This window comes from Euprymna scolopes, chromosome 36, assembly GCF_053919585.1.
Source record: "Euprymna scolopes isolate OS-2025 chromosome 36, ASM5391958v1, whole genome shotgun sequence".
NCBI lineage: Eukaryota > Metazoa > Mollusca > Cephalopoda > Sepiida > Sepiolidae > Euprymna > Euprymna scolopes.
The window spans coordinates 4,903,321-4,930,170 of record NC_136517.1 but is presented as its reverse complement, the minus strand read 5'-3'; the positions used below and the strand labels follow the sequence as shown (position 1 = coordinate 4,930,170).

The following is a 26,850-nucleotide window of genomic DNA, read 5'->3' as shown; positions in this document are numbered from 1 at the left end:
TGATAAAAAGTTATTAATTGCAAATACAATTAAAAGATTAGTCAAAACTAATAACTTAATAGAATCTGAAAAGTTAACATTTTTCTTGGAAATTTTTTTTTCCAACAATTTCTTTTTTTTTTTAAAGTTTTGTCTCTTTTTGAGATTTAATGTCAAAATAGAAAATAAATTGCATACGATTAGTCGAAGACAAGTCTTTATTTTATCCATAGCTGAAGGGAGATTGTAGTTCATGCCTTTCCCTATGTGTAATTGCACAAAATGGATCGATTGTCTTTAGTCCTTAACTGTACCCATTAAGATAATCACACACCCTGTTGCAATTTTTTGTTTTTAACCCTAACCTCTTGCATTTTTTTTTAATAGAAATAGCCCCAGACATGTCATAAAGCCACTTGATATAAAAAAAAATGAGCCAACAATAAGTGTTAGATGGATAGATATCAACCCAGAAAACAGCAATTCTTTCCCCTTTAAAACATCACTCATGGAATGTGAGAACTAAAGACAAAATATGGGAAATGAGAGTTATTAGTTATTTGCCGAAAGTAAACCTAAGGCCCACTTTCTATTCTCCTAAAATCTAAAATACATAGGACAAATATAGTCAAAACATCTCTCAGCCCACAGTGGCCAGTGGATACAAGTGTAGGTCATTTCATAAAATAATAGTCCCCACCCCCATCCCTTATATCATGGTCAGATTTGTATATTTTAAATGCAAAGTTTATGCGGACGGCACACATTAATATGCTTGTAACCAAATTGATTTTTTAAAAAAAATCAACAGGTAAAATCTCTGAAATCCTCTGAAAACTGTTGAATAAAGAAAAGATTGGATAAAAAATGCGGGAACAATGTCTGTAAGAAAAGACAGAGTTACAAATACGAACCAACGAGCAAGGCAACGGCTGAACGTACACCATCAAACAAGGGTTGCTATAAATATCATTCCAGTATGACACTCACACACACACACACCTAATATGACACAACACTAACAACAACAGCGATCACTACGACAATCCCTAAGGATAAGGCTAAATACTTTTAAGACTCAAGACGACTGCACAGAAGTGGCACGAATTTACGCATGCTTGGATTGTTCTGTTGCTGAAGCAATGAGGAAAGAATTCTCACCTGAGATGAATTGCAACAAGGAAGAAGACAGAAAGGAAACGATGAAACAAATACAAATTTGCGAGATTCCGATTCATTCAGACGATAATTTTACTCTTAGTTGTCATATTCACACTGTTTCCATAAATCTAACTTCAAACCTTCTTATCCAACTTGGCAACTTTTGACACAATTTCCTACTGAACCCCTTTTATTTCATTCATGGGGAAAGATTGTTCCCATTCCCTCAGCCATGATCAGGTGGAATGGTTCATTTCTGTTATTCTTAATTATTATCATCTAGGTTCATCCTTTTGGACTTTGATGCTTTGGGTTGTACTTGGGAACCTTAACGACAATAACTAAGAATGCGGTAATGTAGCACTTCTCTCTGGTCATGACTGAAGTTTCGCTTTTAAAAAAGACGAAGGTTGAAGAAGGTTATATCAGTTGAAACGTCAATATGACTACCAAGAAGAGAATAGTAGTTCAAACAATTAAAATAGTTGTCATCTAATAAAATTCTAGAAGATAAATACAAACATCTGTACTATTCGGATTATTCGGATTCAAACAAACTATCGTTTTCATCTTGGACGTGATCCTCATGTTTACACCAATGTAACTTCTGCATGTATATCTTGTTGAACTCTGGAATTGGAACAGAATTTTAAACGGGCCCCATGAGAGTCGATTGCTCTTATTCTGTCAGCCATGATTTCAGCGTTTGACAAGATACATTTGGAGAAAGTAACATTAGTTAAAATACTATGAGACTAACATCCAAAATGAGAACACTAGTCCAAATAATCGAAATTATCAATCGTTATCTAAAAAAGACTTGAAACAAAGTTTGCATACTTTAGACTGTGTCGGTTCATCTTGTCTGTTGCCATTTTCATTTTTCAACCCTTGTCATCCTTGGCCTTCTTCAGGTGACTTTTGTCATAGTAACGCTCTGAGTGCGTGATCAAGTGGATATAGGTGTTAATTAAGATATAATCTAGAATGAATTATGCCTAATGATTGTGAGTTCAATCTCAGGTGAAGGAATGTGAAAAAAAAAAAAAAATGGAGTGATACTCGATATATAAAAGGTATGGAATGAAGAACAAGAACAAGGTGAACCAAAAAGTTTTAATTGAAAATCCTTAAAAGATTACCAACCGATCACAACAAAATGTGTTGTCTCCCTTAGTACTAAGAAAAAAGAGTTCTGTTCTTTGTGTTAATAGTTATCTCCCTTGCTTGTTGTTGTGGATTATTGACTGGGAAATAAAGATGGAGGTTGTGGTATATGGCCGTGTGTCTACGATTATAGTTATGTGGAGAGTAATTCAACAAGATACACGTGAAGAAGGCAAGAGAGTTGAATGGCTGAAATATCATGAAACTGGCTGCAATCAAGATAAGAAAACAGTTTGTAACGTAAAAAATAACAATTGTCAAATGCATAAAAATATCAATAAAATATTTGAGACATCCTTAATAAACCATGATCTAAAATAAAAATAAAATTTTATCATTTATTAGAAGAAGCATTATGGAAATGGACTCGTGTTTCTGAAAGCCATGTAAATGCATATTTTGAAAATAAAACTTGATAAGTTATTAAACGGTTATTAATATATTTCTAAAAACAATATCTTGGAAATATTGTGAACAGGATCATTTTTAGTGCTTCTCCATTTTTTTTTTTATCCATTTTTTCTGGATATGCTGTCTGGCATTAATTCTATGTTTTACATAAGGTTAAATATTATTTCTCTGGTTTTATTGTTGAAAAAAGCGGTTGTAATAAAGCAGCTTATAAATAATGGAAACTGTATTTTTGAAAGCTGCATCAATGAATATTTTGTTTCAAACCAAAGAAAAAATATTCAACTTTTGCTAAAACACAGAATTAACACTACATACTATATTCCATATCCAGAACAATACAGAGAAATGAAAAAAACGATCAAAAACTGTTCACGTTTTTATTCGTCTTCCATTTTCTTTATTTTGTCTTCCAAAAATGTTAAAAATTAAAACAACACCTTATTAGATTTTATTAAAAAAATATGCATTGATATGACGAAAATATAATAAATATATATAACAAATGAATGACAAAAGTCTATATTCCAAATTTCATGATATTAACCATCTTACAATTTATTCCTTTAATTGCGTTGGCATTTGCAATTCTTGATAGCAACTGCTTCATAGCGCAAAATTATTTAATTTTCAGATTTTGTAATCATGCCCAAATGCATTTTATTTTCTTTTGGTGGATTGATAGTTGCTATTTTTTCTGACAACCTAAGGGCAGAATAGGTTCATTGATTGATATAATAATTAAATGAATAGTTTTGTGCTACGAAACAGTTGCTGTAAAGAATTGTGAATATCAATGTAATTAAAGGAATAAATTGTAAGATGGTCAACATCATGGAAGTTGAAATATAGACTTCTGTCATTTGTTTGTTATATGCTCAGTAATTTCATTGAGATTTATGAATTAAGGATTAGTATATAAAAAATTGAAATATAATTGAAAAAAAAAAAAAAAAAAAATCATATTTCCACAAAAAAAAATATATATATCTCTGATTAATATTTTTTTGACCAAAATTTTCATATATCAAAATTCCGGTAGTGTTCATATACCAATAAAATCAAAGTCAATATTAATTGACTCAGTCAATCAAGCTTCATAATTATTGGTTTTAACAATCAAGCATGCATGATATTTTTGCAAACAATCAAGACAACAAAATATAAAATAAGGACATCATATTGCGTATTTCTTTGTGTTACAACTGTTTCATAACCATTCAGACAAATTTAAACATTATTTAAATATATTCCAAACATAGCTACTCTTCAGACACCAAAATACATTTGCCATATAAATATGAACATATTCCTAATCTCTATATTTAAGAGATCAAGCAGTTGACTCACCTCATTCCTCTTATTTATTTATTTTTTTTTTTTTAGGGATTATGAATATGTTCATGTATATATGACAAATGTATTTTAGTGTCTGAAGAGTAGCTATTTTTGGAATATATTTAAATGATATGTTTAATTTTGTCAGAATAGTTATGAAACAATTTTAACACAAAGAAATACACCGTATGATGTTATTTTATATTTTGTTATTCTGATTTTTGCAAATATATATATATAAATATATATATATATATATATATATATATATATAAAATAAGCATTTTTTTTAAATTTAAAACAAATGTGATTAAATAACATCTGCTTTCTCATTCATTTTAATGTTTCAATCTATAAAATTTTTTTTGGTCATTGTTGAAAGGTTTTCTGACGAATTTATGTGAATAAATAAATGAACTTTCAAAAAAGGCAAATCAACATTTACCTTTGGCACATCAGGAATTTCATTGAAATTACTCCGAGCAGTAAAGAATGGTCTGAAAAAAAAAAAAAAATAAAAATAAATAAATAAATAAATAATGGAGCATTAAAAGTGAAATATACAAAAAATATTATATTTCCAAATGGTATCAAAAGTAAATAATTAGACTGGCTAAATAGTTATTTTTTGCGTGGTCTTGATGGTGTTGCTATTACTTTACAGCATATTTTCCCTTTTCAAGTTATTTAATGCAGGATCCAGTGGTATGGTTTCAAATTCTTAATATTTTCAAATGTGTCATATGATTACAGTTTGTACATCTAATTCTAAGTCTGTAGACCAAAAATTGACAGTAGTTTGGTAGAGACCATTCCACACACAAATATATATATATATTAGTAATTGTCTGTATTTTTGAGATGAGGTGTTTTCATTGATTGAGATTGTCGGACTGACTTCCTCATCTTGGTTGTTATTGTCACAAATGGTTCCCCAGTTCGATACAAAACACCTGACGAAGGCCGGAGGGCAAAACGCTGAAACGTTGTGAGATATATATATATATATATATATATATATATATAAATATAAAAAGATGGCATAACTAAAAGAAAACACAATTGCAACTTCTCTTCCAATTTACGGATTTTGTAATCATGCCATATTCCTTTATTTTCTTTTAAAGTTGATGAATTCTTTTTCTTCTGATGAGTTAAGGGTGGAATAAATAAAAAAAAATTGACATAATAATTATGTGAATGATTCTGCGCTACGAAACAGGTGCTGTCAAGAATTGAACATTTTAACATACTTAAAGAAATAAACGGTAAGATGGACAGTATCTTGAAATTTGAAATATAGACTTTTTGTCATATACAGAGTGACCCAAAAAAAAACAAAAAACAAAAGCTAAATAGAGGCCATCTATAACATATGCTGTAGAACGGAGAAGAAAAGGCCAAAGACCCTAGTGTTTTGATGTGATGTTTTGAATATAATAAACTAGTTATGACCAAAGTTTCATTTCATTTGGACAAAACACTAAGAAACGGGGCCTAATAATAGTGGGGGCCCGTTTTTGGGGGGGTCACCCTATACCTATAATATAAAGCTGAATGTGTGTGCGTGTGTGTGTCTGGTCACGAATAGGCTCCTAGTTGACTATTTTAAAAAACTGATTACATATGATAGAAGATGTATCGAGACACAGGAATGGGTACTTTGATCTGGCCAAACAGTGGTTCATTAAAATTGTGGGGTCTGTGTTCGCGCCTGGTCCACAAAGTACGGAAATAAAAAATTTAAAAATTAAAAAAAAAAAAAAACGTTTACAAGTGTTTTTGATATAGATGTACATAATACTTTGATAAGTATGTTATAACTTAAATAGGGATGGTATAATAAAATTGTGGGGTCTGCGTTCGCGCCTGGCCTCCATAGAATGGAAATAGGTACAAACTTTAATAAAGACTTTTCATATCTATCTGCTTAAGTATACTTTGATAATTATGTTTCAGTTTGAAGAAATATGGTATAATAAAATTATGGGGTGTTCGTTCGCACCTGACCTCCATAGAATGGAAATATGTCACAAAGTTTAACAAGGTTTTTTAATATAGATCCACAGAATATTGTGATAAGTGTTTCAGTGTGAACAGGTATGGTATAATAAATTATGGGGTTTATCTATTTTATTTTTACTTTCATCATATTTTGCTTTGGTTTTGATACCCCCAAATTCAACCCAAATTTACAACCCTTCCTTTTCATAACCTATCATACTTTCATAAATCAGAGTCCATTTTCTGTAGGCTGTTTTTGAACCCAGTCAACAACGGATACTTTTGCTAGTATATATATTAATAATAATTGTTCTTAGGAAGATTACTACAGCATCTAACAAAGAGAATTTCTATTGAATAAATTTGTAATTCAACATTTGACAAAATATGATTATTAGATATTAATTAAAACGGTTATGAAAATCTTTTTAGCCACCAAATTTAAATGTCTATATTCGGAATACCAGGAAGTTTTAGAAGATTATCTAGTGGCATAGCAGGCCAAGAGCAGGCTCAAGGCATTCCATTGCATAATGGCAACGGAGAGGTGCTCATATAGGCAAATCAGTTTACGATGGTCTCTGCTGTAGTGCAGGTCATTATTATTAGATTAAGTTGGTTGAAGAAGTTCAGCGTGACAGTGTTGATCATGCCACTCGTCTCCACTTCAATTGGATGGAATATGAATCTGTTGAAAACACACATTTTGATTGCAGTCCTCTACTGATGTTACTATATGGTTAATGTTTGTTGTCGATTCCGTTACTAACGAAGATGCTAAAAACATCAATACAAGTCACATCTTGTATTTGCAATTTGTCGTTTGCAAAAGGAAATGTTATCAGGCCATCAGGCTGTTTGCCACCTCTCTATCGAGTTTCAGTTCTAGGATCAACAGGAAGCCAGCGATGTCTAAGACCGTTCAGACATCATTGGGAGCATTATGTCTAAGAAATATGCTTTCACTTGTTGTACATGGTATGGAGCTATTATAAATGTGACAAAATATGAATATTGGACTTTAAAAGTTTATGAAAACCTTTTTTTCAACCACTAAATTTTGAAAGCCAATATTCTAAATACCAGGAAGTTTCATCTGATGTCCCGCTGGCTTTGATGGTTCCCGAAGTGGTGCATAACTAGCAGACAAAAGTAGCTGAGAAAGTTCTGCGTGAAGGCAAGCACAGAAAAGCAACATCATTTTTATTTGCACAATGTTTTTACGAATACACAAACTTAGTCATAAATGCTGAGACAGCTTCATGATCAGAGCGTAGAATCTGAGGTTGAATTAAGATGGGCATTGCTTGTTAGACTTAGGAACTCCCATGTCTTGCGATGCTTGTTGCAGTCAAATTATACGATTGTTTTAGATTTGAATCCAGATCCGCAGCATCCCTTCGGTTACTTCCCATTGCAATCAAATCCCTCATCCGTTTCCAGTTAACTTTTAGTTTTTCTCTTTTTCCATCAGGGATCCATTGGAGCCCTTGGTAAGCAACTCTCTCTGGAATCAATCTTAGTGTATGTCCAAGACAGCCTAGACGTCGTTTGCAAATTATATTACCTGCTGATTAGTGCGATCTGACTTCTTGGTTGATGATTCAATCCATAGAATCTTTCTAAGGCACTTGGAATCAAACAAATTTAATTTATTCTCCTGGCTGATTTTGAGATGCCAAGTTTCACTTTCATATAACAGTGTAAACAAGGCGTTATAAATTCTTAATTTAGATCTGAGAGTTACTCGTTAGCAAAAACATTTAATCACTGACTGAAAAGACGAGAAAACTCACGAAACAAGTTAGCGTTTTTGTACAAAAGCATTTTTTAAACATTTTCATGTTGACTATTTTTTATAAATTAGAAAAAGCCTCCTTTTGTTCTGCGATTGCTTCTGTAGTTTTGCATGAGCAATAATGAGCTTGACCTATCCCACATGAAAATAAACAATTTTTAAGTTAGCAAAATATTCAAACTCTTCTTCAGGGAAAGGATAAAAAATATTTCCTCCTCCTCCATGTAGTCTTCATTATTTATCTACTGACTGAGGGAATATGTATGTACTTTGTAGCAATACCTGCCCCCACCTTGTTTTTTTTTTAATAAATCATAAACAAATCTTAACATTTTATTTTTTGGAATCTTTTGAGACGAGGCTTCATAATTTGTGTATTTTTTTTTTTTTTTTTGACATCTCCTCATCTTCAAAATTGTTGTTTCAGGGCCCATGGCGCAGTGGGTAGAGGGGTTAAGTTTCTACAATTCCAGGTAAGCATTTTCTGAAGATAGCGGTTTTAACCCTACCCAAGGCAGGCCAGAGGAATAGTTGACCAAAACATGGTGAAATAACTATGAAAATGAGCATAACAGTCCGCAAAAAAAAATCAACACACAAATCGTAATAATGAAATGTGACATGATTATATTTTGTTTTCAAAAAAGTAACATTTTTGTCGTCCCTTTTGTTTAAACTTTTTTTAATACTTTTTTCACTCCAAACAAGTCATATGGCCACTTGGAATGTAAGTGGTTACTATTTGGGACTTTGCTTCTGGGGACTGTGGGGAGTCGAGCAGCGAGATATCTGTTCACATTACATTTAAACCTCTGCAGGTTAGTACAGTCAGGGGAGCAGCTAACAGAGAGAAAAGGATACATCCAGTGTTATTGGTGGTTGTTGTCAATCTAGAATCGATGTGTGGGTTTGCATAGTTGACATGAATTTTAAATAGGAGTTTAGTTAAAATCATTCTTTGAAAAAAGTGTCTTACACTAAAAGTTTCGGAAAAAAAGATTTTAATCATTTAATAAAATACCTTGGTTTTCTAATATTTCCAAATTAACCTTACGAAATAATGTTTTTAACGATATGACTAAACATTATATATATATATATATATATATATATATATATATATATATATATATAAGAGCAAACAGTTAATAAAACATGTTAAAAAACACTTTGAAAAAGAGTTAAAAACATATTTAATCTGAAAAGGAAACATTTAAGTGGATAGTCCTTAATCTGCTGAGTTTCGAAGAAATACTTTCCTTCTCATCAGAGGGTAGGAATTAGCAAAATGCGGGATCGGATTTTGCATACAAAAGCATTTGATGAAACTGCAAGTCAGTCAAAGATCTTACTTGATAACAAAAAGTGAAGCAGAGGGAATATGGTGAAGAAAAAGGTGATTACACGTGAATGGATAGTCTGGTGAAAGGTAAATTATCCAATGACGGTAGATATAAATCCAGGAAAGTTAATTGAATTTCCATTCGCACAAGTAAAATCCAAGGAAATCACATAATTGGAAGATGGTCCAAAATAATCCAAAAGGCTGAAATCCATGTAATAATTCACAAATATGTACAAGGAAAAGGGGAAAAAATTCCAGTAATATTAATAAAAGAAAAATAAGATATGCGTTTGACACGGCTGCCAAGACAAAATGTAATTAAGAAAGATCAGTGAAGAAGAGAAAAAAAATTGTGAAGTAGAGAGAAAAAAAAATTAAATAGGGATAGAATTAAATAGAAAATAGAAAAGCAAATGTCAAAATGACCCAGACAAAATGATGCTAAAAGGCGCGAAAAATATAGAGCAAAAAAATAGGTCAACTGAAATGTACAGGTTATTACTTAAGAAAATGTCAGCAAGAGTTGTTAAAAGACACTAAATGAAAAAAATAAATTAATAAATAAATAAATAAAAAATAAATAATAAATAAAAAATAAAATAAAAGAATAAAATTTTTTTTGAGGGGAGAGGATGGCTGGTATCTGCAAATTCCGGATAAAGCAAGTAAGTAAGTAAATGCATATAGTAAAATATAAGTAAGTATACATATAGGATATGAATGCGTGGGTAGATTGATATATTAGATAGATAGGAATATTTAAAGACTAAAATGGAAATTGCAGATAAAAAACCGGCCAAGCAAAGAAGAAATAAAGAATTAAAATAAAGGATTATTAAGTTATAAAGTATTAAGAAAGTATGTAGAAAAAACGATAAAGATAAAGAAGAATTATATATCTATCTGAAAGGTTAAAGTAATAACTATGTAATTTCAAAATTACCATAATCAAATTTGGACTTATGTTTACAGAAAGAGATCAGTTCGTTTTTAGAATTTATTATATTGTTACTTTGAGGGGAAGTAATTATAGTTATAGCTTCGGTTGTGCAGAGGCAACATAACTTAGAGCCTGGAGTATGAGACTTAACTTTTTTATGATAGTCGATTTGATTGAGAAGGGGGTATTATTAGAGTTAAGTTTTTAATTAAAGTGGTTAGAGAAGTTCTTTAGTTATTATTAGAATTATGGTTATTAAAAGAAGAAATGTGGTTTGATATTCTTTTCTTAATGTTGAAGTAGCACCAATATATGTATGTACTTTATTAAAAACTATCTCCTATTTGGTTTTATCAAGCTTTTACATCTGGTTGAGATTACTTTATAAATATTAATTCTTTAATATTTATAATATATTTTAGTTTTGCCATCTTGGATCATTTTGGTAAATTTAATTGTAATTTTTATATTTATATATTAACTTTGAAAATATAGAAAAAAAACTTGGATGCCATATAACATGCAATCGATTAAAGATGAATGAAATCACAATCAGTTGAGAAGAAAAGAAAATTATATTACATATCGTTTCTTTATTATCATCTCATTTCTCAGAGACATTTGTAGCAGTCGAAACTTGCTACAATCACAGGCAGGAGCTAGATCTTGCGGCTCGAGATTTGAAATCCATTTCCTTTATGGCTTATCCAACCAGAGGTCAGCTCTCAATCACGTGACATAAAGGCATAAAAGGCGAAATCAGCAACGCTTCCCTAGCTTTCGCTGGCAGTAGACATTTACCTGGGCCTTTGGCCCCAGACTAATATGAGTACCACAAGCCAACATGGCTACCATCAAAACTTGCTTCCACGTCTGCTTCACACACTCCTTTACATACTCTTTCCCACCACAAGACACTAACCCTTTACTCCGTCTCTACTATCAGATGCACGCTCCCACAATACGAATACACTGAACCCTTTCTCTTTCTATAGGCTTGTTGGATATCTAATCTACGTCGCAGGACTCTTTCATCCTTTGTCACAACACATGGTACACGCACAAACTTTCTTTACAAGCTACAGGAATACTCACGTCGATACATAGACAAGACGCACACTGAATACCTTTCCCTTTCTTTCTCCATTAACAGGCTAAGCTTATCTACATCGCAGAACTGTCTAATTCTCCATTCCGACTACAACTGGCTACAACATGTGTAAACTAAACTATTCTCTCCGCCAACATGCTATCCTTACACACAAAAACATTTCCAGCTAATAACCCGTTCCTCCCGAGTACACGCTACTAATGAAGACGACAAAGTTGTTTTTTGGATATAGAATGAAACTCCATCTCGTTGTCCCCTCATTCTTTCAACTGAGCCAGCGTCGATAACCTAAAAATTATCACAGTCTTTTAAACCTGAAACTGATCTATACTCTACACACAATACTTTAAGCAAACTACAACATGTGCACATCCCTTTGTCATCAAAATCAACAATGTTTACAAAATAAGTAGAAATTGATCTTATGAATCCATATCGACTTCAAACAATAATGAAGTTGTTTCACACTAACGCTTACCTTAATTGAGGTTTAGGTGTCGAGATGACACTGAGTGTATCCAGTTCAGGTCCACTGTCACTTAGATCTTCAAAATCTAATAAATCTTCAATGTCATGTTGGTTGTGGTCAGGATCCACTAATTCATGGTCAGCTTCAGAATCCAGAGCCTAAAAAATAGAAAGGAAATAAAAAAAATATCAAGATTATTTCACTAGTCTACAGACATTCACAATGATGTGGGAGGGGGGAAATGTTTCACCATTGATATTCATAAAAAATGATAGAATTTTATTTTTCATATATGAATGACAGGCAAAAAGGAAAAATGTGTGGAAAATAGAAAGAATGGGAAAAAAATTTATGGACATACAGAGAGCACATACAGGAACTGATATTTCCAAACGGTCGCCCATTTTAGTACTGACCGGGTTCAATGATACTTAAGTTCAGTAATCTAACAGGAACTAGTGTGTCGGCATGATTAAGCCATATATAATTATTTCCGCAGACAAAAATATAATTATATATATATATAGCTTTTAATTATAATAAAGGATGAGAGACTCATTTTCAAACCATCTGTCTCAATATAGGATGGCTGAAGTTCATACTCGTTTTAGAAGATGAGCAGAGTGAAGAAGTCCTTCGGTAACTGCCACATTGACCACCTCCAGTGGTCTATCTCGCTGCTGACCATGATACATGGCAATGTACTGTCCACCAGGCTGTCGCCTCCTTTGAGATCTCCCGCACAGAGAATCTGAAGGAGAAGCACTGTAGGAGAAAGATTCGGGAAGCCTCAGCAGCCACACCCGACATGACTTTTGACTGCAGCCGCTGTGGCCAAACATGCTTGTCCTGCATCGGGCTGGTCAGCCACAAGCGTGCCTGCAGTCGACATGGAAAAGCCCTTTCATAGAATCTTCGTTTGCGAAGTACTGCCAAGAGAATGGAGTGAATATGTCTCACTACTACTTCTGTTGCAAATATGACAAGCATGCAGACTTCTTGCAAAGAGAACTCCTTAATTGTTCTACTCAACCCTCATGTGATGTTAGAGTTTCCAATAAAGTACATTCTTTCCCACATACTCTACCCATAGAAACACTATTCAAACCAGTCAAACTTTTTGTAACTTCTTTGGAGATTTTTATAACTAGCATATTCACAATGTTTCAGTTATTATAACTAGAGAACTTTTCGCGTGCATCTTTAAAAACTCAGGAGTTTTTTGGTCAAACTTGATAATTCTGTAAAAATTCCAGTTTGATATGAATATTCTCAAATTAAAAAAGATGAACCTGAAGAAATTTGGAGATTTTATCTGCCAATGTTTCTAGTGCAAACACGACAAACATGCATACCTTTTGCAAAGGTAAACGCTTCATTGTTCTGGAGGTCCCTTGGCCATCAACTAATGTGCAGTTTTTTTTTTTTCTACATACTCTGCATGTAGAACACATCTCAAACTAAAAACTTAGGTTGTGTGTGTGTGTGTGTGGGGGGTTATTTAGAAGTTCAGGATCATTTAAATTTTCTTCCCTAAAAATGTACATAAAGTTTAGATCTGATAAAAAATGACGAAAAAGTGTGAATGAAATACGTGTTCTGGTTTTGGAATGGTAACACATAATATATTTACGTGGAAATGTTTCTTCAATTATATTTCACCTTGTATTTATACCAATCCTTCAATTTATAAAGCTCAATGTAATTACATACAGAGCATATAACAAATAAATGACAGAAATCTATATTCCAAATTTAAAGATGTTGAGCATTTTACTATTGATTCTTTTGAGTATGTTTGACATGCACAATTCTTGATAGCACTTGTTTTGTAGCGCAAAATCATTCATTTAATTATCATATCAATTGATCAATTCATTTTCCCTTAACTCATCAAAAGAAAGAACACTTATCATTTTTAAAAGAAAATAAATGCATATGAGCATCATTACAAAATCCGAAAATTGTGAGAGAAATTACTTAATTCCCGTATTAATAAATTGTATTCATTTATATATTTATACTAGCATGGATACCCAGCATTACCAGGGTCGACATGGGTTCGCCACACCTGCTGTACCAAGAATATTGAGCAATTTTTCATTATTTTATGTCAACTCAATCATTACCCCAACAAAAATTTCAAAAATAAAAGAACAAATAAAAACAATCAATTATGATGTCACCATCAAATCTTTTCATGTGTATACTCCTCAGAAAAATAGAAATTATTTTTGCTTAGAAATATAAAATGGAAAAGGCACAAAAAAAAAATGCCAATGTTAAACCGCCTTCATGTCGATACAACGCACAAAAGTTTTGTTTCCTTTCTTCTCTCAACTTGCAACAAATCCTCGTGTATTTGATATTATCTTCTGCCATTCATTCTCGTTCTAAGCTGTCCAACAAAAAACTCCACTCAACCCCTATTAAATATTTTGCTTCTATTTATAAACCCAGTAGGTCACAAACCAAAATACAATTGTAGTTTACTTTTATATATATATATATATATATATATATATATATATATATATATGAAAGATACCAGAGTGTAATTTAGAAACTTTAATTATGTTTCAACGCAAATACATCACAAACCTAAATATTTTGCTGTGAAATGTCAAAAATACATAAAATGACCAACCACTCTCTCACTCACAAAAAAGGGTGTTTATTCCAAAAGTCATTCTTAATATAGGGAGGTGTCCATTTTGAAAGCCGTTCTTAACGTGAGGAGGTTGCTGGTTGGGCTACAACAACAAAGTTAAAAACTTTATATGTAGGGAGGGGATACTAACACCGAGCAACGCCAGTTACTGGGTCCTGCTAGTTATATAATAATATATTAAATATATATATACTACGCTCTCTCTCTCTCTCTCTATATATATATAATATATATATGGAACACATAGTACTCCCAAATGATCACCCATCTGGTATTGGATAGATTTATTGTTGCTTAACTTTGGTGATCTGACGAGAACCAGTGTGTCATGGTGATTATGGTGTGCGCCTCAGCATCGTTTCCAATCACCCTAAATTTCTACTTGTCACTGAAATGAAACAATGTCAAGAAGTGTGGTTGGAGACTGTGCAACTCTTGCCACAAAAATTTCATGCGCAGGCACCCTTACAATGGGTATCCATAGTCTGTCACGAGTGAAGCGAACCGTTTTTGTTTTTTTATACATATATACTACTTATGTCGAAAACTAGCTAACAAGATAATGGATAGATTCTGATTCAGAAAACAGCAATCATTCCTCCTTTTTGGCAGAAACATTTCTAATGGAATATAAGGGCTAAACGACAAAATAAGGGAAAGTTATGAAGTTGTTGAAAGTAAACGCAACATCCATTTTCTACTCTCTTTGGATCTGAAAATCTTACGTTAACCCTTTACCACTAGAATTTTTTATGCAATAAATTTTTTAATCATGAAACCCACACGTGACTGAAGTTATTGTGCAACTGGACATAAACCACCATTCACTTGTTGAACCATGCATAGACCTGTACGTTGAAGACCAGTTAATCTGACAAGCCATAAGAGCAAGAAATATTTCCTATAGAAATGTTTTTTTCTGAAAGGCAACTTGAAAGTACAATTTGACAGTTAGAGAAAGCAACACAAACTTTCACTGACTTAACATCACTGACAAAATGGAACGTGTGCATAAAACGAAGTCAATTAAAATTTTCATTCATGACATTATAAAGATTTATGTGACTTAACATGCAACATAACATTAGCTACTTTTATTTTCTCTACTGCTCTCCCTCGACCCAGGACTGTACACTAATAAACAAAGTCTCTGACAGTATAGATACAGCACTTTCCCTCGACACTAGCGCATAAGTGTATGTATTTGGTGACTTCAATGTCCACTACAGCAACTGGCTTGGATTTTCTACTCACACAGACGCAGCTGGTACCACAACACATAACTTCTCTATATCTCATTCCCTATCACAGATGGTTACGTTTCCAACCCGTTTCCCACCAGCATGAACAACACGCTTCACTTCTAAATCTGTTTCTGACCACAATTCCCGATGATTGTAACTAATGCCCACAGCTCACTTGGGAACGCCGATCATGCAGTTATAATGGTTGAAATAGCCCTAAACTCTAGAGCCCAAACTGAAGAGTCACTGCTCAAAACAACGAAATATTATAAAAAGGCTGACTGGGAAGCCATCAGGGACCTCATCAGGGATGCTCCATGGCAAAATATCTTTTCACTTCCTGCTGAACATTGCGCTAATGAGACCACTGAATGGTTCAAAACGGCAATTGAAGCACATGTTCCCTGCACAAATTTTATAGCAAGCCCCACTCTCCCCAATGGTTTACTTCTACTTGTGCAGCAGCAATAGTGTAAAGGCAGCATGTGTACAGCAGATTTAACCGACATAAGTCCAGTTTAAACAGGCAGAAGTATATAGAAGCCAGAAGTAATTGTAAGAAAGAAATAGCGACAACTAAGAGAGAATTTACTGAAACCACTAAAAAAATGCATCGAATCACAGAAATTAGGAACCCGTGACTTCTGGAAAGTCTACAACAGTGTAGTAAATAATGGGCAATCAACTATTCCCCCATTATCCAACAATCATGAGGTTTTTTGCTCGGCAACTGAGAAGGCTAATATGCTTGCCAGTCGGTTTGCCTCCAACTCCACACTTGACCCTGCAAACCACCCTCTTCCTGACTTTCCTTTGCGGACAGACGCCACACTAGACAATCTGAAAATCTCCCCTTCTCAGGTGCATGCTATCATAAGAAATCTTGACACTGCAAAAGCATGTGGACCTGATCTCATCCCGGCTGTGCTATTAAAAAAGTGCTCCGCTGAAGTAGCTCCAGTTCTCTCCAAACTTTACAACAAATGCCTTAATGAATCTTGCTTTCCTGCCTGCTGGAATACTGCTTCTATTATTCCTAATATTCATAAATGACCTCCCTGACAAAATTGTTTGTGAGCTGGGTATATATGCTGACGATACCACGCTCTATAACAGACACGACAGGAAAACAAATGAACACATATCTAGAGAAATGGCAGAAACACTAGAGGATGACCTCCGATCTGTAGTGGAACGGGGACATAAATAGATGGTCACATTCAATGCTGCCAAGACTAAACTCATCTCCTTCAATAATTACAAGAAACTTTCTCTACCACCAATAGCAATGGCCAATGACTATCTGAAAGTACATTTTTCAAACTCCTTGGCCTAACGCTCACAGGAAACACGAGTTGAAACAATTACATTGAGAGTATTGCCATGACCGCTGCGAAGAAGGTAGGTTCTCTCTACCGTGCTAGAAAGCTACTAATGCCCGAAAGTATCCTATACCTCTATAAGGCCACCATTCGCCCATGTATGGAGTACTGTTGTCATATTTGGGCTGGTGCATCTGTCACTAGTCTCTTGCTTCTAGATAAGGTTCAAAAGAGAGTCGCCAATCTGATAGGTCCTGAACTGTCATCTAAACTTCAGCCTCTGTCCCATCGACGAAACGTTAAATCCCTCTGCCTGTTCTACAAGTACTTTAACGGTGAATGCTCTGACGAACTGCAAGCACTTGCGCCCCCTCAACGTAAATACCCCCAACAAACAGCTAAATCCCACCCCTACACAGAGATCCCTAGATGTAAGAAAGCCTTCTACTTCAGTAGTTTCTTCCCCAGGACAGCTAGACTTTGGAATTCCCTTCCGGGTCACTGCTTCCCCAACTGAACTGACATGCAGAAGTTCAAGTGTAATGTGAACTGACAGCTTGCTGCCCAACTCCCTACACACTGATGCCTATGTCCCGGATAGTAGCCCCCTACAACAAAGTGGCAATGTGCCTTGTTTGGGGTAAAATGTAAAAAAATAAAAATTTTTTAATCATTTTATGTTATTTCTTGTTAAAACATTCCGATGTTTAAATGGATTGCGATGATTCTCTCAGCCATTTTGAACATATCAATATTTGTACATTTAATTCTTATCTTTGTAGTCTTTTCAAACAATGTTGTCAACTGGTTATGTCTAGCGGCAAGTAGTTTTCTTTTTCTCAAAAACATTCTCTCCCAATTTATATTTCAAGAGAATGCTTTTCAAAGTAGGTTAGCAGCTGCTCGGCTTAGACAAGTGGAAATGCAGGTGCATATTTAGACAGTGAACTTGCTCACCTACAAATTTGGTTTAATATCAGCATTATCTTTTCCTTATTTATAAAAAAACAAAAGAAAAAAAAAAGGAAGAAAATACTAATTCAAGAATCTATATATACATGTCAGTGGTCATCAAACTGACCTATTGACCCAATCCAGCTCACCAAATGCTTTTCTTCAGTTTGGGCTTAAGAAAAAAACGAAATGGAAAAAAAGAGTCCTTATTCAAGGTTATTACAAATATTAGATCCATGTTGCAAAAAAGAAACAAAAGATGTGTACTCATTATAACTGCATTTTAAATATCAATAAAGGATTTTTTGTGATTTTATTAAAATTTGGAAATAATTTATTTTGTAAACAAATATTACAAAAATAGAAAAAGAAAATTACTGCTGTATTTTGGATCTTATTCATAAGTGTGGGTTTGATCTTATCCCTGCTATTCTACTAAAAAAAAAAAAAAAAAAATAATGCTCCATCAAGGTTGCTCCAGTTCTCTCCGAACTCATCAACAAAAATCTTACTGAATCTTGCTTTAATGCCTGCTGAAAAATTGCTTTTGTGGTAGCAGTTTTCAAGAATTCTGCCTAAAGAACTGACCGACTCAATTATTGCCCATTAGACTCCTTCCTCTCTTCACAAAAATCTGAGTCCTTAATCAATCAAGTACTGGTCGGCCATCTCATAGATAATAAACTTTTTTCTGATCAACAGTATGGATTTAGACAAGCTTGTTCTACTGTAGATATCCTAATTAATCTCTGAATGTATGTATGTATATGTATATATATATATATATATATATATATATATGTATATATATATATATATATATATATATATAATTTAAAGGAGATTAGAATAATAGTCTAAAGAGCTAAGTGTATTTTAATGTAACAGTGAAATTACTAGTTTAATTAAAATACAGGAAATGCTCGTTGTAATTTAGATATATAATAAGCTCGATAGTTAAATGTCCTAGAGCTAATTCAATATTAAGTAATGTGATTTACAATTTAAAAATTAAAAAAAAATTTTTTAAATTTAAAAATCAAATTTTAATTAAATTAAAAATCAGTCACCCTTTTAAAATTCATCATTCAATAAAATAAAAAGCTATAGCAAACATCTAAATGACTACTTTAAACACAGTTCCTGATTTCAAAAAAAGAAAAACTAAAAGGTAACTATCTCTATATATTTTTAAATCAAATTTATTATGTAAATTCAAAAATATATATTTTTTCTACTCATTTCTATCTCTAACCTATATTAATTTTCTTATAAATTTTAAATCCAAACCTTTTATTTCAATTTTTTCAGATTCATCTGCCTTACTTTTAATGCTAGGTTTATTTATGGTGTCTTTTGAATTCAATAAAAATCCTCCTAAATTTGCTGATGAGGAGACCGTGCTTACCAAAAAAACTATATATAATTGTTCTACATAACTTCATGTATACCACAAATAAAAAGCACGGATTTCCGAAACGATCGTACAGATAATTGACTTTGTTGTTGTTCCTTCTTATGAAACTGATTTTTAATTTAATTAAAATTTGATTTTTAAATTCAAAAAATTTTTTTAAAATTTTTAAATTGTAAATCACATTACTTAATATATATATATATATATATATATATATATATATATATATATATAAGGCACCGCCAAAAATGGCCGAAAAATCAAGTTGTTATTGTTGTTTTTAAAACGAAATTACATTTATTAAAATCCATTATTTCTGAGTAACTTTTTTTTTCCAGAAAGATAAAACCCTGAATTTTATCATATAGAAAACAGAATAATGTAAAACTTTTTCTTCTATTTTTAATTAAATTTTAAATGTTTAATTTTCCCAAAAAGTTAACAATTGACATTTTTTGTCTTGCACAAAAAACGTACATAAATATTTAAAAAAAAAAAAGAAGGTTTTTGAAATAATTAATTTATTTATTTGTTGTCTAACTAAGATTTAGGATGATTTTCTATGAGAATATGCAAAAATATTATATAAGTACCTGGATTTCAAATAATTCCACTTATTCATATAGGCAACCAGTTACTTCGCGTCGATCTAGAGTCTAGATCGACAATGTTTACGTTTGTAGTTGATAAAAAGCAAACTATGGAAGACCAAACAGGCCAAAAAAAAATTATTTTTCAGTGACGAAAATTTCAATGTATTATTAACGCTGAGGCTGGCCAGTACCAGATGGGTGACCATTTGTATGAGTTTGGTTTTAATTTAAAGCAGAATAAAAAAAAATTATTTCAGCGTGTTTGGTCCACCATAGTCGAAAGGTGGCAAACGTTTTCAAACGGGATCGAAAAAATGATGCTATTTTCAACACAAAGGGCACAATATTTATCGATTTTTTTTTTTTGTATCGATTGGCACGCTAAAAAAAAATTAATTTATTTATCAAAGATTTTAAAATGGCTTTTTTCGTATAAATATTAAATTTTTTTTTTTTTTGCTTAACTTAAATTAATTATTTTACTTAACATATTCACCGAATTTCACACTTCAAAACTTAAAAGCGGAATAATTAAACACAATCGAAGTTCTGATATTCAGACGTCAAAATAAGGTATGCAAACAATTTTTTTTTTTTTTTTTTTTTTAAATCTATAATTCTGTCCCTTACAACAACACAATATGTTGTGTTCAGTTTCAGATGATTATTTTAAACATATTTGTACCCCCTCAAAACAAGGGGGGGTTTGTAAGCAAAAAAAAAAATATATATATATATAAATATCGTTTATGAAAAATAAGTACACTGTTATAAAGTTTATTCTTCTCTTAATAATCGCTGAAAATTTTGTATTGATCGGATAATTACCTGATTTTTGGTAGATTTTTAAAAAGATGGTCCGTCAAAAAGTACTTACCTGCCCCCCCCCCCGAGTTTTGGCGGTGCCTAATATATATATATGTGCCAAAACCAAAACGTAGATTCCATGAACAAAGCTTCTTTCTTAGAAGTGCACACCTGTGAAACTCTCTTCAGTTTGCCCGTTTCCCACCTGACTAGAACTTGGATGTCTTCAAGTCCAACGTAAACAAATTCCTGATGAACCGCCCCCTTGAGTAAGACACTTTATAAGGTCTCCAATACTAACAATTACTACGATACTGTCCCATTGATTACTGTATACACAATAACCCTTATCCCCAAGTGGCTTCCGGGCCTTAATAAGTGGTGACTACCTTGTAGAAAAAAAACAAAACATGCATTGGATAAGAAAGAGAATGTTAAGGTAGTCGTCCTAGACATATCTAAGGTGCAATGGTCTTCTCAGGAAAATTAAATCATACAGTATTACCGGACAAATATTAATATAATTAAATCCTACTTAGACAAGAGAAAAATCAAGGTTGTCATCGATGGCTGAAGGTTAAAATAACATGACATAAATGTGGGTGTGCCGCAGGGGTCGATATTGGTACCGCTACTATTCCTGATATTCATAAATGAATTCCCTTATAAAATTGACTCAGAGATGGGTATATTTGCTGAGGACATCATTCTATAGCAGACATGAGAAGACAAATTAACACATATCTAAAGCAATAGCTGAAACTTTCGAGAACAATCTTCATTCTGTAATGGAATGGGACATACGAGGTGACTTTAATAAATTTACAGTCATTTTATGTACAAGCATTTAAAATTGTCATAAATTCTTGAAAATTCAATATGTTATTACTATACATCTTATGATCTGAATGACCAAATTTTATGACTTCAGCTTCAAATGAACAACTACAGCAGAAATTGGAATACACCCTACTAAAGCCTGATTGTCACAGGTGATGAATTTTAAAAATGCAATCTGGGCATGAGGATACTTTAGGAAAAAAAGTATGTGATAAAATTTTATAAATGCCACAGAAATATATAGGATGTTTCAGAATTTTGGACCATGAATTAAGCATTTTTGTCCGACAAGCGCTCAGAAAAGATCAGAAAGAAAGACGTGGTCATGACAATAAAGAGATAGGCGAGCTGATCAATTCAGATACCGCAGTTCTTGATGCTCTGGTGACTTGCGATGAAAGCTGGATCTACTGCTATGACCCAGAGACTAAGAGAGAGTTCCTAGTGGAAGCATGCCGATTCTCCCAAACCCAAGAAGGCCAAACAGCACAGTCACCCAGAAACCTATCCCTTTTTTTGACAGCATGGGAATGATCTTCACGCATAGGGTTCCCACTTGACAGTCAACAAAGAATACTATGTTGAGGTTTTCAGGAGTTCAGGAATAGACCAGCACTCTTCAAATCAAGTCAGTGGCATTTCCACAAGAACAATGCGTCAGCCTACAACTCCATCTTTGCCACAGACTATTTGACCAAGATGAGCATCAAGACAGTTCCTCACCCTCCTTATAGTTCAGATCTTGCTTCCTGTGACTTTTGGTTATTCCCTAAAGTCAAGGAAAACCTTGGAGGCTGTCGTTACAATTGAGATGAAAGAGGCTGTGATGACATGCTCACAAAAGAGGACTTCCATGGCGCTTTCCAGAAGTTGCTGCCCAACTCACTGCATAGTATTCTTGTTGAATTCATCCCAAATAGTAGCCTCTTATGTTCAAGTGGCACGGAGCCTTGTTTAGGGTGAATAAACAGTAATAAAAAATAAAATAAAAGTAAACATCTTTTTTGAAAACGGATATTATTTACAAATATTAAAACAACTATGTATAAACGCTTTTACTAAAAATGTACGACTAAAAATTAAGCACAATCAATATACGACTAATTGCCGCTGCTGTTGATTAAAGCAACTTCGATGTAGGCAATCAACTGGGTCCGTCAGCATAAAATATTGTAAGACAATCTTGTAATGAACAATAAAACGAATTTACTCAGAAGTTTTGAGAGATTATTTTTTGGCAAATATCTTTAGTCTATACCTAAAAAGATACTTACTAAACTCCTGATTTTTATTAAATATTCCCATTTTACACAAGCGATCTACTGAGTTTGTTAACACAAAAAATGTTATTAAAATAAACAATAGTGACTTTAGTTGCAATTGCAATTATTTTTGGCAGATCCTTTAGGACTGAAGCTTATTTCAACCCAGTGTGTCACTTTTTTTGTAAATCTTGTTAAAAAAAAAAAAAAAAAAAAAGTAACTATTTATTTATTATTGAAATAAAAAAAAAAAGTCACAGTCACAACTTTCAACCAAGAGTTCTTTTGTTTTTTTGAGGGGGGGGGGGGTTAAATTTTATAAGTGACCTTTATCTTTAAAATTTGAATTTTGTAACATTAGAAAATTGTTGTAAAAAGTAGAAAAAGTTCTTAAAGACTGAGGCAATGTTTCCAATCCCGTGTGCCTCTCTTGGGGGAACTAGTTAAAACATTAATGTCTAACTGCCCTCGTAGGGAGGCAAGTGAATAACTTATTTTTTTAAAATTATTTTGTTTGTTTTTTCTTTTTAATTAATAATGCATAAAGTTTTGTCTTATTATAATGCAACTGATTCATTTCATAAAAAAAGCAAAAAAAAGTCATTTTTAAGTTTTCGCAAACATTTTTTTAAGTTAGTATTATTATCAACTATTGCTTGTTTTTTGTTTGTTTTGTTTTTTTAAATTTAACTTGAACCTGTCAAAGTTGCTTTAACTAATTAAACCCTTAATGACAATACAGTGTGCCAAATAATTGTCTCAGTTTTTTCGGATTTAATTAGACATGCATAAAATCGTGTTTAAGTTTTAGTCGTGTACTTTTAGTATAATCAAGGCACGACTAATCAAAAAAATAAACTTGTTTTTTTTTTTTGATTAGTCGTGCCTTTGTAAAAAAAATAAACTTGTTTATTTTTTTACAAAGATTTTTAATGAGAAAACGTAAAAATGAAAAAGTGCGATACAGAATGGGAAAAAAGTAATTGTTTTAGTCTTTAAAGAAGTTAATTATGTAAGTAAATACTTATGTATCTATTTACTTTCTGCCTTAAGAGAGAATATTTAAAAAAATATATATTTTTTTTTTTGTAAATACTATTTATATGAATCTAAAAATATATTTGCAAAAAAATAACCTCTCGGCTGAAACTTGTGAATAAATTCATTTTATTATTTAGTTTAATAATATCACAACAAATTTTTACAATATTTTATGCTGAAAAACCCAGTAGTTCGTTTGTGTCGAAGTTGCTTTAATAGCAAATCAAATAATCGTACATTTTTAGTAACGCTTCTTATGTACAAAGAAAATTCGGCATGACTAATATATCTAATTCAGCTCTTCTGATTCAAGCAACTTTACACGTTTCTATATCGCAAACAGCAGGAGTAGTCAGTCGTACATTGATAGGGTATAATTCTGGTCATTTTTAATAAAACCTTATGTATAAATAAGAAATATATAAAAATGATTAAACACATGCAACAGGTAATACACTATAATCTTTGTTGTTGCCTTATTATTGTTCTTTTTGCTATACACAATTGTATGTTCTGATATTTATATTTACCTTTTATCTTGCAATGTATGAATCTTCAAGACAATTTTTTCATACAATACACACAATGCTTTATGAAAACTACACCTGTCTCTTAAATCGATTCTTTTTTTTTTTTTTCCAAAAAAATAAATTGCACTAAAGAATTTGATCGGATGAAAATAAAAGTTTATGGGCAGAATTATCAAAAAATTAAATCAGGTGAACAAAATTTAAATTTGAAATCAAATCTGAGATCAATAAATATTTTTAAAGATTAACTGAACAAAAACAGAAGATTGGTTTTCATGAGTTGGTTTTAATTAAGATGGAATTTCTTAAACAGATGCTGACTGTAAATGCTGTTCAAAAAATGGTTGCTGCTAGATTTGTTATATCTATAACTAAAACAACTGTGGATCTTGTTTATTTGGTTGTTTTGATTTAAAGCATTTTGGGGTTATTTAATGCTGAATCCAGTCATTTTGGAAAAAGGTTTTATGCTTTAAGATCTTTGTATCTTTAAATATTTATTCATGATGTTTGGTTTATTTAATGGCATATCAACCCTTTTCGTGTTATTTAATGCTGAATCCAATCATTTTGGATATAGCATATCGGATCATGTCTCTTCAATCTCCTGTCTAGCCATAAAGATTGAGGTGAAAGAACGGCTTAGCTACCAGGATCCTGTCCTACAGCATTACAGGTCACCATTAAGCCAACAGGTAGCCTCGTTTTTGAGTAGATGGAGGGGTTACCCCTCCATATTGGGTTGCAATCGTCAAATTCATAGCTTTGCTAATAGGGCAATGAATATTTAAAGAATGATTATCCCTCTGTAGTCGAATGAGAAATGGATGATGACATTCGATGCGATCAAGACAAAGTTCTTTTCTTTTAACCATTAAAAAAAAAATTTCTGACCAACCACCAATTACCATCGCCTTCCCAATGAATTAATGAATTCAACACTGAAACTGTTTGGCCTAGCATTCGTTCGCTAGTAACATCAATTAGAATAAATACATTGGAAAAACTGCCAAGTCTGCTGCAAATTAAAGTGGGCTACATCTATTAGGCTAGAAAACTTCTCGCACATACCAGCTTCTTTTTTTACAAAACCACCATTAATCTACACATATAGTATTGCCACATCTGGGCTGGTACATCAAACAACAGTTTTTCCCTATAATTTAATAGGTGTCACACCATCAACCAAACCCCAGCCCTGTTCTATCGCCATAATGTTGGTATCCCTTTTATTATTTTACAAGTACTTCAATAGAATGAGCTCAGATAAACTCGTTACATTTGTGTAGTTCAACATCTCCAGTAAACAACCTGATATTTAGAATCTTGAAATATTTATAAAACTCTTGTAACATAATAGACATTTTTTTCTCTCCCCCCCCCACCTTTTCGCACAAATATTTGTCATTCATCTGCTTCCACAGTAACAAGAAATTTAGTAGTATAGAAATAAATGTTTGCACACACACACACACAAAAAAAATGAGTCGTATAACATCAGTTTCATTGCCAAAATACAATCACAAAAGCTAGGAAAAACTTTGCACACTTTTTTTTTTTAAATGTTTTTCGTTTTGCAGTATAATAACAGCTGTGAAACTATGAAATGATATTGGCATCATTTTTTCTTTTTGTTTCACTTGACTGACTTAAACAAAACAACGAATGTTTGGTATGCATTCCACTCATCCTCTCACTTTCTACCAGCGAAACTTTTTGGACGTTATGATCGTGTGGCTTCTTTAGTGCTGATCAATTTGAAATGCTTTCTGATGCGTTGAAATAAATGACAAAAACAGATGAACACAAGACATTCCAGTTTATTAGCAGGTTTACATATTGTTAAGTACGATGGCAAAGAAAAACAAAAAAACAAGAACTGAAAGATGTGTCCAATCTGTGCGTTTAACAATTTATTTTATTTGTATTATTTGGTTTCTTCAAACCACCAGTCTCATCTTCAGTATTATTTTTACGTTTCAATCGATGCACCTCCTACCTTCTTCATGTGTATCTTTGTGTTAAACTCGAGAATTTGCAGGGAACTTCTAACGGAATCTTTTAATTCACGAAGGTAGCATGCTCTCATTCTGTCAGCCATGACTGAGTAGAATGTTCTAAGTAATTTTATTTCAATCCTCAGTGCAGACAAATACAATTGCGAATTATTCATATTATTTGGATTCATTTACTGTTACCACGTTTCGAATATGAATTACCAATCCTCATCTAAACATCATTTAATTTCATTTTTTTTTTTAAGAAAGACATTTAATTTCTTAATCATGATGATATCCTTCAATTCAAAATGGCCAAATTTATGAAACCCAAAAACATTTTGTACATACTAATTGGTAAGCATTTTTATGCTCTATATTAACGATGGGAGTTTTTCAAAGTATCGAAAATCAGCATCAGAGGTAAATAATGCAGAGTCGATTTTGGT

At 32.4% G+C, this 26,850-nt stretch overlaps 1 protein-coding gene across 32 annotated transcripts in view; it reads right to left on the bottom strand.

The window, feature by feature from the left end:
* LOC145260301 (phosphofurin acidic cluster sorting protein 2-like) overlaps nt 1-26,850 on the bottom strand; it is a 459,714-nt gene that overhangs the window by 97,336 nt on the left and 335,528 nt on the right. For all 32 annotated transcript variants that reach the window (XM_080118156.1, XM_080118160.1, XM_080118163.1 and 29 more), the window contains 2 exons: nt 11,733-11,881; nt 4,502-4,553 (listed from right to left, as the gene is read on the bottom strand). In XM_080118156.1, coding sequence (XP_079974282.1) covers nt 4,502-4,553; nt 11,733-11,881 — 201 coding nt within the window. The remainder of the gene's footprint in view (nt 1-4,501; nt 4,554-11,732; nt 11,882-26,850) is intronic.